This window comes from Hydra vulgaris, chromosome 03 (assembly GCF_038396675.1).
Source record: "Hydra vulgaris chromosome 03, alternate assembly HydraT2T_AEP".
NCBI classification, from domain to species: Eukaryota; Metazoa; Cnidaria; class Hydrozoa; order Anthoathecata; family Hydridae; genus Hydra; species Hydra vulgaris.
The window spans coordinates 57,880,001-57,893,242 of NC_088922.1; the positions used below are offsets into that span (position 1 = coordinate 57,880,001).

Below are 13,242 nucleotides of genomic sequence, written 5' to 3' on the forward strand. Positions count from 1 at the left end.
TTTGAACAGGTTACCTCAATTGAGGAATTAGTAAAGTTCGAGACCCGACTTTTAAGAAAAATTAAAAAGAACATTCGATGCTACTGGAATTGTTTGTAAAAATGCGAAAGCGTATTGTTATACGATTTTAGATTTTATAATGACGGAAGAGGCGATCAATCGAAATTAAATATTATGTATGGTAACCATGTGCCAAGCGTCTTTTATTAGCTTATTTTTAATGATTTGGTTTTTTATTTCTTTGTTTATTTTTTCTTCGTAGTATTATTGTAAAATAATTTACTTCAAAAAACAAAAATAAAACAACAAAATTGTCGTAAATATAATGTAGTATATATAAAAAAAGGTTTACATGTTTAAAGCTATAAACGTGTCTAACAAAACCTACGTATTTTTGGTTTATCATTAAACCGTGCTGAACAGCTGTTAGTTCAGGCATAAGTTTGGAAAACTTATGCCTGAACTAACTTAAGGCATTAAATAAAGTTTCCGTTTGGAAACTTTATTTAATGCCATAAGTCCTTTTTAAACTATAGAAAACACGAATTTAAAACCTTATAAAACACGAGTTTAAAACCTTAAAAACACGTATTTAAAACATAAAAAAACTTGTGTTTGAAACCTTAAAAAACACGTGTAAAACTGCAGTTAAACTTCCCGTGAAATCCACGTGTTTTTGGTTTACGCCTGGATCGTAACAAACACGTGTTTATACGGGTTTTAATTCCGAGATTAAAACCAGATGTGCCGTCTGGGTGACTGGAGATTTTATACATTTCCTATACCCCATGACCTAAATCACATATAAATGAAGCTTTTAATTATTTCCACAAACTACAATATCAATAAATCAGCAAAATTTTGTTAAAAATATGACAGGCTTCAGTACGTCAGGAAACTTTTGCACTCATTAAAAATTTTTATTTTTTAAACCAATTAAAGTATGTTAGTTAAATAATCAATATTCATTCAAAACATAAAAAACATGAAAACTTTTTAATTAGTATATAATATGTTGGATTTATTAAAGTGCTAAAATATTAGTAAAATTCAATTTTATTTAGCCATTCCACACATTTTTAGACACTACTGCATTTATATATATATATATATATATATATATATATATATATATATATATATATATATATATATATATATATATATATATATATATATATATATATATATATATATATATATATATATATATATATATATATATATATATATATATGTATATAAATATATATATATATATATATATATATATATATATATATATATATATATATATATATATATATATATATATATATATATATATATATATATATATACAATGTTCTTCACATAAGTAAAGTAAATACGATTAGTAAGTACGATTTGATTCGAAATTGTAAAAATCAAATCTATATAAAAAGCCTTCAAAACATTAAATTTAGCCAAAATCTCAAAAATGAACAGCAATTTTTTAATTAAATCACAAAAGTAAAAAATTTATTTTTTATTATTCATGAAGTTAGAAAATCAAAAAACAAATTTGAAATATGCAAATCTACACATAAAAGATTTATATTTTAAAAACAAACATGTTTTTTAAATAATTTTGAAATAAACAACGAAAAATAAATGTTAACAATCTTTTTAATGAAAATTTCAAAATTTAATAATAATTGTTCAAATTCTTGCACAAAAATTTTTTTGCCTGTTAATCTTAGAGATCAACAGGGGATGTCTTAAGTATATTAACTTGATGATTGACAGCCAATGTTTTAAGCACATTTACTAATAACAGATACTTTATTTTTTATCTACTACTGCAGACATAATTCACTGGACACAAAATTCACTGGTTGGAACAATCTTTAACTTTTAAAATACTAACAGTTAATCAGGACACTTTTTAAGACAAAGAAAGAAGACAAAAAATATTTTATTTACTCAAATTAATTTGTTGTAGTAAATGTCATTCATACACAGATTGTTGCTGCTAAAACTCCAAGTCCATGCATGTACTGATAAAAAATCAGTTTAAGAATATCATAAATCAAGCTACCATAGCAACAAAGACTGATAAAAAAAACAGCCTTTTCTTTTGAATACTATATATTAAAATGTCTCCCATACAAATCAAGATTTGAATAAAAAAAATTTTGAATAAGTGAAACTCTTTTTATATTGTGGCAATCGTTTAAAAACATTAAACATCATTATGTATATATAATACTATAATTTTATTAAAGTCACTAAAAACTGCAATAATGAAAATAAAACAAAAATATAACAACAAAAATAAAGATAGGAACAAACGTTTAAAATAATCCCCACATGCTTTTTTGCAAGACATATTTTTTGCATAAATTTAACAAGATTGTTACAAATTTCAGCTGGAATGGTATCTAGCTTTTGCTTTAAGCTTTTTACAAATCTTATTCGGACCATGACCTATTTTTTTTTTCTCCATCCAAAATAAAATAAATTTGACTGGATTCAAACCAAGTTGTTGAGCTGGTCATGATAATAAACCTACTTTTTCTTTCATCCAAGCCTTGACTGTGCAAGATTATCGATAAATTTCATACAAGACTCAATAGGTAGAAATTTTTGTGTACTAAATCTTGCAGAAAATATGATTAATAAATTCATACTGAAACTTAAAAAACTCATCAACTGAGGGTTTGAACATGAGCAGAAACTATCAAGATATGAAGGACTTTTATTATAGTAAAAATATATTTAAAAATATTTTCTTATATGTAAAATGTATGTAGAATTCAAAAAAAATGACACCAAAAAATATGACATGTAGAATTGAAAAAATATGACAACTTTTTTGAAAAAATATGTATTTGTTTTTATTATAATATATATTGTTCAATATTTTGCTGATCTAGTGTGATCAGCATTATCAGGTAAAAATCGTTAACAATTTTTATTATACCTGATGACATTGATCACAATAGATCAGCGAAATATTGAGCAATGTATATTAAAATAAAAACAAATATATACTTTTAAAAAATAGTTTATACACAGCCATACTTATTGAATATTTTATATATATATATTTTTTTTTTTCTACAAAAAATTTTATAGCAGTTTCTATAGAAATTAATAAACATTCTATATATATATATCTATATATATATATATCTATATATATATATATATAGATAGATATAGATATATATATATAAATATATATATATATATATATATATATATATATATATATATATATATATATATATATATATATATATATATATATATATATATCTATATCTATATCTATATATATATATATATATATATATATATATATATATATATAAATATATATATATATATCTGTATATATATATATATATATATATATATATATATATATATATATATATATATATATATATATATATATATATATATATATGTATATATATATATATATATATATTGACAACTAAAAAGTAAACAACCAGTTACCTTGGCATACTTCTCTATAAATATATATATATATATATATATATATATATATAAATTTGACAACTAAAAAGTAAATAAAAGTTACCTTGGCATACTTCTCTGCAGTTAATAGATACTCTGATTTTTTATCATCAAACAAACCTGTTTGAGCAACATGATAAAAAGCATAAGCGATTCCAGCTGCCCCAACATAGAGACCTCCTTCACAGTTTTCAGGTGTAGCGGGACTGTTTTTGCTGATAATTTGTAAAAGAGTTGAAACATAATTTCTTTGTGACGACGCTAATACATCAGAATCCTCCTGGAAATTATGATGAAGAAGTTATAAAAATATTTATTCAAAATTTAAAAACAATAAACATTAGTAACACAGAGAAATACAAAGAACTCTCTTTACAAAAAAAGACCTTTAATTTGTAATATTTTAAAAAACTTAAAAGATAATTTAAACTTTATTACCAACATTAAATTAAATTCAAAAAAAGGTAAAACTTTACCAACAGTAAGAGTTCTAAATATATATCATTTATAAAGAAACAGCACCTGATCAGAGAGAGTGTTATCAAAGTACCTTGGGTGTTGCATCTTAATAATTTCAATGCAACATCTTATTACTGCTAAAAGCTAATCATAAAAAATAAAATATACTCAATATAATTTACATAATTTTATAAATTAATAAACATATATATATATATATATATATATATATATATATATATATATATATATATATATATATATATATAAACATTCAGAATGTTTTAAAAATATTCAGAATGTTTTTAAAAACATTCTGGTCAATTAAATTTGCGTTTTTGTGATTTTTTTAAAAAACGATTAATTTGTAATTAAATTAATGGTTTTGACTTTTGTTCTACACGCAAATATTGGACGAAAGTCAAAAGTAATTAAAAGTGACATATGTGTTGGCGTAAGAATCACTTTTTTCTTTCTGTGCTTCCCAAATGCAACAAACTATATATATATATATATATATATATATATATATATATATATATATATATATATATATATATATATATATATATATATATATATATATAAACTATATATATATATATATATATATATATATACAACCCTCGGAATTAGGGTCGGCATTCGGCAATGCCGACCTGAAAGTATTTGAGATCGGCAAAAAATTGCCGACCTTGTTTCTATGCTTTATGGTTAGACCTTTGTATCAAATAATTTTTGCAGACCTCAAAAAGATTGAGGTCGGCTAATTATTGCCGACCTCAATATATATATATATATATATATATATATATATATATATATATATATATATATATATATATATATATATATATATATATATATATATATATATACATATATATATATATATATATGTATATATATATATATATATGTATATATATATATATATATGTATATATATATATATATATCTATATATATATATATATATATATATATATATATATATATATATATATATATATATATATATATATATATATATATATATAATCATATATATATATATATATACATATATATATATATATATACATATATATATATATATATATGTATATATATATATATATATATATATATATATATATATATATGTATATATATATATATATGTATATATATATATATATATGTATATATATATATATATGTATATATATATATATATATATATAGAACTCTAAACTGGTTGTCCGAAAGATTTTTCCGTATTTTGTTGACAAAAAGTAAAAAGTAAAATGCAAGACCGGAATTTTTTTTTTTTATTAACTGATAGACTGCCTGCCCCAACCAAACCCTCAGTCGATGTAGCAGCACTCCCTTGCGGGTCAGGCTAGAAGATAGTAGATTAAGCAGCACTCCGTTGCGAGTCAGACTATTTGTCAGTCGATATAGCAGCACTCTGTTGCGACTCAGGCTATAAGATAGTCGATGTAGCAACACTCCGCGCATAATTTACAGTAAAAAAAATAAAAATAAAAATAAAAACATTTTATTAAAAAAAAATAAAAATAAAAACATTGTTTATATGGTTAAAAACATTCAGAATGTTTTTAAAAACATTTTGGTCAATTAAGTTTACATTTTTGCGGTTTTTTTAAAAAACGATTAATTTGTAATTAAATGAATGGTTTTTACTTTCTGACAACACGCTAATGTTGGATGAAAGTCAAAAGTAATTAAAAGTGACAAATTTGTTGGCATAAGAATCATTTTTTTCCTTCCGTACTCCCAAATGCAACTAACTATAGAACTATATATATACATATATATATATGTATATATGTATATATATATATATATATATGTCTATATAGACATATATATATATATATATATACATATATATATATAAATATATATATATATATACATATATATATATATATATATATATATATATATATCGTGAAACCCAAAATATCAACCTGTCCTTTTTTTTTTCTTTATTACATAATGTACTAAATAATTATGTAATTCCTCATCAAAAGATAATAAAAGCAAAGTAGAAAAGCTTGTTATGTAGGCCGCCTAATAGCACCTAATTTTTTGAACAAAGGAATAATATATAACTATAAAAATGAAAAAAATTTTAAAAAAATACTGTGCTATTCATATCAGTGCATTCATGCAAAAGTTAATTTTTTTATTTTAAAATTCTGTTTAATTTTGGATTTAGTTGTTTAATTCAAATTTTGTATACTGATATTTATATATCTCTTACTTAACAAATTGATTTTTTTAACAAATTTATTTTTCATAATATATGTACATTTTTTACACAATGAATCACACAACCAATAATTTTGAAAACAATTTTTATAAATGTCTTATTATTAACAAAGATTTTTTATTTAGTTATTTTACTTCCTGTATAACACAAAAACTTTCCCAAAACTGAAAAATAAAGCCATTGATACATAACTGAGCTCATCAACTATAACAAGCAACACATAATATGCGATCAACAGGTGTATCATAATTAATCACCCAGCAACTCAAACAAAATGAGTTGGCACAATATTCACAAATCTTGCTACATTTATCTCTGCATATACTTTTGCAACAATAATAGCAAGAAGAAATTTCAGAAGTTTCCGTTTTTAATTGACAAAAATAACAAGTACGCTTCTCCTTTAAAACTTTAAATACTGGACCAATATTATTTTTTCCCCTATGAGATTTATCCATATTGTTATTTAAATTTAAAACTTCATTTTTTTGAGCCTGTATTGAGCCTGTTATCATAAGTTGTTTTGTTTTCTCATAAACTTGCTGTTTATATTTTTCTTTGCCAACATGATGCATGTCTATATGAGTCTTTAATTGATTATGACTATCTTCAAATGGACATAGTCTTTTTGCCATTTTCTAAAGTTAAAAGTAAAGGATAAATTTTAAAATCTTAATTCTTTCTATTAATAAAATTTTTGAATAAAAAAAGTAACAATTATTTTGAAAAATAAGTTTGTATTTTCAACAGAAACAAACATAAAAAAAAAATAATAATAAATAAATAAAGTTAATTGTTGAAATCATCTGCTTTTTTCAAGCAGAGAATATAAAAATAACTAATAACAATAATTATTTAAAACGAAAAAAACAAATAGAAGTTTAAATTACCAAGTTTTTGCTCAAGTTCAATGAAACATACTAATTAATATTTTACACAAAGATTGTTGCTCATTAGCATACTATTATGCTTACGTACCACAATCTTCTACTGTGGCAATTATGTTTGTTATTCTTAATACTAAGATAAACCAACATAATTACCACAGTGTAAGACACTGTAGTAATTTAACATGCATTACGACAATTAAGCTATTGTATTTTTGATAAATAGGAACTTTAAATAATTTTATGTAGAATCAAATCAGAAAACATGACATGGTAAAAAGTTTATTAATGTTGTATTAACAATCTTGTTTAGAATCTAAACAAAATACAACTATCATTATCAAAATCATTACAATTTTTAGCATTTCATAGGCTTAAGACTAAAACCTTTGAAATGCTAAAAATTATAATGATTTTGAGAATGAAACTTGTATGATATATTTGAATATATACTTGATATAGATAAGTTAAGTACACAATATTTTCATAAAGTCAGTAATACTACCAATTAAAACCGTAATAATACTTCTCATAGACAGAATATGTTTATAATGGTACATATAAATCAAATAAAAGTTTACGTCCATATAAATTAAACAAAAAAGTTAGTACCGTAAAACAAAAAATGTTAGAACCGTACCATGGTTGACAACAAAATCAGATCATCTTTGTAAAATCACATTTCTCACGTGTTAATAAAAAAAAGTTATGCAAATACGGTTTTGCAGTTTGACTCACGGTTTCATTACAAAAAAACACCGTAAATTGACAGGTTCATAAAAATCATGGAATAAAGAAATGCCAAACCTTTTGAAAACCGTAAGTTTTTGCAAAACTGTCAGTCATAAAGAAATAATACTCTGTCAAGTATGGCAACGTAAATGACCCTGATCACTGCTGCCCTAACTCAAACAACAAATCTCAAACTTTACCAGTGAAATCTCAATTGAATTAAGTCTTTTGGTAAAAAATTTGAAATTGTTTGAAACTTTGGTGATTTTTTCTTTTTGATATAAAACTCTAACAGTATTTGACGAAGTTATTTGTTCCAGTTGACTTTACTTACAATCAAAGACAAATCTTTATCGTTCAGCAGCTAATAAATAATCTCGATTGCATCCATTCATCATAATTTGGCTGAAGCCGAGGCTATTGTGGGTTATCATAACTTTGAAACGGAATTTTAGGCGAAAGGAATGATGACAGTACAGCAGTATCATGACGAACTCGGAAAATTTTTTTTGTGAATATCTTGATCGTTGCGCTTAATCATTTCATATTCTAAACTAAATCGAGATTTGACATCATAAAGACCGTTTCTTCAAAACTGTCATTCATTTGATTAAAAGATTAATAATCGGCTTCTCAAAATATAAAAGCTGTTACACTGACGCAAATTTCAGCTGCTGATATCACTGAAGACAACTTTATAGAATACGTTTTGCACTTAAATAGCTAGGTAGAGTCTTCAAATTATTTAAAAACTTCTTCAAACTATTAAGATGACAAGAAATTGTATTTTCAATATTTTAAAGTATTTATTTTATTTTCCTACTCAGTGAATGCTAATTGGGTTGCATAAGTGTTACTTAATACAGATCCAGTTCATAAAAATATAAAGGTAAAATTAATGTGACAAGAAAAAAACATGGTCATTGGCATGTATGAGTACATTTGCTTTTAACTTAAATTAATTTTTAAATTATACATACTCATAGGGGCGCCTAGGTGCTGCTAGACGTCCATATGAGGCATCTAGTTTTGTCTACTTTTAAATTTTTAAGTCATAAATATTCAGGGGATATTTATGACTTAAAAACTTAACGTTATTAACTGTTAAATTTTAATTTTCCATCAAAATAATTTGTACAGTTTTTTAAAAAGGAAACATTGTTCAATTTGTAAAAACAATTTTTATAAAAACACAATTTAAATATAACGTTATTTATCGTTAACGCTTTTGACTTTACTAACCGACTTATCACTTTCGATATATAAAGATTAACACTATTAAAATGCAATACAATAAACTTAAATATTTAAAAAGATTACAAGTTCTGCATATTTAATGGTTTCTGAAAACTAGCTTTTGTTGTAGTTCTTTTTAATATGCGCCCGACGCCATCACGACACCATCAAATAGATCTTTGTCATAAAGAGTCGCAAAAAAAATTCCATTGTATGTTTATACTTACGGGTGATGCGTGAGTTATCGGACAAAATAAAAACGTAAATAACTTATTTATAATTGAAAAATAACTACTATTACATTTTTTTTGAACAAAGTATTTATTTTTTTAAAAATTAAGTTATTTTTTAAATAAAAAAACACCACCATCTGCAACTGATATCAATTTTGCTCTGATGCCTTTCATAAGCGACTATAACAAGCTTAAATCGATTTTTTGTATTTTTAATTTAATTCGATCAATCAAAACTTGCTCTGTTGTAGCTTGTCAATCTCCCTTGTGAACCATCTGCCCCAAATGTCCCCAAAAATTTTCAATTGGTTGTGCTTGAGGCACATTTGGGGAAATGGATTCTTTATCAACGTAATAGACATATTAGTCCATCCAATTTAGAGAATCTTTAGAATAATGAGAACTTGCTAAATCTGTCCAAAATAAATAGTTAAAGTCTCCAAGATACTTGTGAAAAAATGGAAGAAGTTGTTTTTCTAAACAATCATCAATATAGATTGTCGAATTAGTTACTTGCTGCAGCCTTGGAAGTGCGAAACAATTGTTCGGACATACCACGGTCAGATATGGCTATCCATATTATTAATTTTTTTGGAAATTTCTCTTTTCCTATAAAACAAACACTTTCTGGGCATGTCTTTTTGTTGTTTGTGTAATATCTAGAATTTCCAGGCATGTTGTCCCCTGCAAAACAAAAGTGTTTTTTGTCCAGATGCAATTTTGTGTCATAGAGTTTGTTAACTAGTTTCCTGCTTCTTTTCTTTGCCTTTTATTGTTATTCTATAGTGTATTTTGGAGTCTTTTTACGTTTTCTATATTTAATATTCATTTGTTTTCAACTGACAACCAATTGTCGATTAATTTACACCAAATATAAACCTATTTTTCTCTGACTGACCTCTTTTCGACTGTTGACTCGTTAATACGGGATTCTTTTCTCTAGTCCAGAATGTTGGACAACCAGGGTGCTTTCTATTAGAAAAGGATTGAACAGTTTCAAGTCTTTTTTTAGTTTCTCATATATTGTACTTCGAGCAAATCTTTCCCTTTCAAAATGATTTACGATATCTTTTTTTTATATATTAGGTTTGTTTACGAAAAATATTTTGAGTCGCTTTCGGAAAGATTTTCGTTCAGCTCCATTTATCCTCATTTTAAATAATTGCGTTTAAAATAATAAAGTTTATATTTTATAGAACGTTTATGCCTACGCTTAAAACCACAAAACAAATTATTATGCTCAAATAATTAAATTAAGATTTTTCCGATAACTTCCGCATCATTTGTTAAAACCATTTTGATGAATGCATAAAAATACAATTAATCATCTTTTTATTTTGGTTTGTTTAATTATGCAGCAGTTAATCCTGCGTTTATAGAGTTGGGTACCAAGTTTATACATCAAGATTTAAGTTTCGTGGAAATTATCAAATTTCTTGAAAAAACACAACAATTGCGTGCTGCTCCATCACAACGGTTTTTAATTAAACTTCACTCATTTAGTCTTTAGGCTTAGAAAAATGAAAATTGTTATATACTTGCTAAAATCATACAGCTAAAAAGCTGTCACTTATTCATTTCTAATTTATATTGCAATCCGATCAGGCAGGGCGTACTTTCGGATGACCTCTAATTATGGTTTCCACAAATATAGAAAAATGATATTAACAAACTTTGAGCTAAAGCACAAATCAAATCACAATCTTATAACCTTAAAATATATAATTGTATATTTAAAGGTTTATATTTATATAGATTTATATATAAAATATTAATTGGTATATTATAAAGGTTTATATCTATATATTTTAAATAGATATATTTAAAGGATTTACCCATAGAACCAGGTATGCATTTATCTATGCTCCATACAACCATCAGTACATTTATCTATAAATCTATTTGCATCAAAGTTTTTGTGAATAATAAAACTTAATTCGTTAATAGATATTTTTCATGGGAGTAAAAGGAAAAAGAAAAAGTTAATAAACTGTTCAAATAATGTCAAATGAAAAAAACAAAAAATTAAATCCATGCTAACCTCATGCAACAAAGCAATTGCAACTATCCCAGTTTTAACGGGTTATTTTTAATCTGTTTTTACATTATTTTTAATCTGTTTGAGCATTAGAAATAATATAGCCTGCATTTGATTGAAGTTCTTTTATTTTATTTTGAACGACATTGAATATTTCTGACATAAGATTGGCGCCGTCATAACCTTACCCAATCATTGTATTATAATACTATTATTTCCAGTAGCATCTCGGGAGGTTACTTTCTTGAAGTCTTAAAAATGATTCTTTTATTTTTACTTTAGATGGAATTCCATTGTCGTCATATTCAATTTCAACATATCTGTAAACTTGACTTAACATTTCCTTTTTTGCTAAGTCAACTTTTGAACCTGTAATGATAGAAAAAAAATGGGACAGTTTTTATTTTTCTGTTATTTCTTCTTCTACCATACTTCCAAGGCACTCGATCATTTTATTTTGTATCGTGCTACTTTTATATTTAATTTCCCTTTTTAGTTTATTCAATAAATGTTTCATAAAGGGATCATAATATCCTAGAATAGATGCAATTTCTCAAAAAATTTCCGTTAACTGATTATTCTGAAATATTCTAAAAAATATGTCTTGTCTTTAGTACGTCTTTAGTACGTCTGTTTTTTAATTGGTTATGATATTTTTAATAGCCCTCTTTAAAATGCCTTACAGACATCTCTTAAAACTGTATAGACCCCTTTCCGTTGTTTTGATTTTGTGAAACGCATGCGCACGCCTTTGGCAGTCAAAACAAATCATTTTTTTTAGCGAAACGCTAAATTTTAACTTTCAATAATATAGGAGTGAAAGGTTTAACCTAAGCAAAATATTTTTTAATAATCATTTATATATATAATATATTTTGCCTAACGTGTGTTGTGCCTATGGATGCACAATAGGGTGTCTCAAAAAAATTTTTTTTTCGAAAATCAAAATGTGGAAAAGTTCAATCGTTATCGTTATGTATTAGTAACATGTAGTGAAAATTTCAGCCGTTCAAATCAACTCTAAGGTAAAGAAGGTGGTTTCGTCAATTTCTATATAATAGAATATTATATTGCAAATTTATTATTTTGTAATAACTTTTTTTATGTTAGGAGAATTTAGCAAGCACATTTTTCAATTAATGTAAACATGGGCCTCGAAACCGGGAGGCCCGGGTGGGCCAGAGCCCCCCGAGAAAAAATGATGGCGCCCTTTTTAGTTGTGCCTTTAAAAAATTATTGCCCCTGAAAAAAAAATTTTTTTTTTAAATTGTTTAAAATATATCTATTTAAAAATATATATATATATATTTGTATTAACTTTTTTTTTGGTCTTCTTGTCTTGGTTAAATTTTTTAACAATTGATTAACAAGATATTTACCGATAAGTAACATTGTTTTGATAGCGCCAAAAAGCCGATTATCTGAAAAAACCATTCACGCACACTAAAGTAAAAATTATTCGATTCGAAATACGTTTATTTTCGAATACAAAAATAATCTATTTAAAAATTGCGCTGTTTCAAATTTGAACAAAAACGAGAAGTTTTTAAACGTTTGTTTTTGAAACGCTTTACATTATTATTTTAGAGATTATAATTGATATATTGGAGGTTAATTTCCATTCCATTAGATCTCTTGTTTTGGCAACATAACTATAACGATATATTCCAAAATTGGTACATATGTTTTTTTTTTTTTTTTTTTTTTTTTATTTTTTTATTTTTTTTTTAACAACAATCATTATTATATATTTCAAAAACAAATAATATTTACATGTCTCCAGTTTATATAAATGTCCACCACAAATATTTACAATATCTAAAGAGCGTTAACAATGCTGTTAACGCATGCGCGTTTGACATT

At 24.6% G+C, this 13,242-nt stretch overlaps 1 protein-coding gene across 1 annotated transcript in view; it reads right to left on the reverse strand.

The window, feature by feature from the left end:
• Positions 1–4,150, reverse strand: part of LOC100212674 (lanC-like protein 3) — a 13,519-nt gene extending 9,369 nt beyond the window's left edge. Inside the window, exons 1-2 of the mRNA XM_065793793.1 lie at positions 4,033–4,150; positions 3,575–3,790 (exon numbers count right to left, since the gene is read on the reverse strand). Of these exons, the coding sequence (XP_065649865.1) occupies positions 3,575–3,790; positions 4,033–4,074 (258 nt within the window). The 5' untranslated portion in view covers positions 4,075–4,150. The remainder of the gene's footprint in view (positions 1–3,574; positions 3,791–4,032) is intronic.
• Between the last annotated feature and the right edge of the window lie 9,092 nt (positions 4,151–13,242).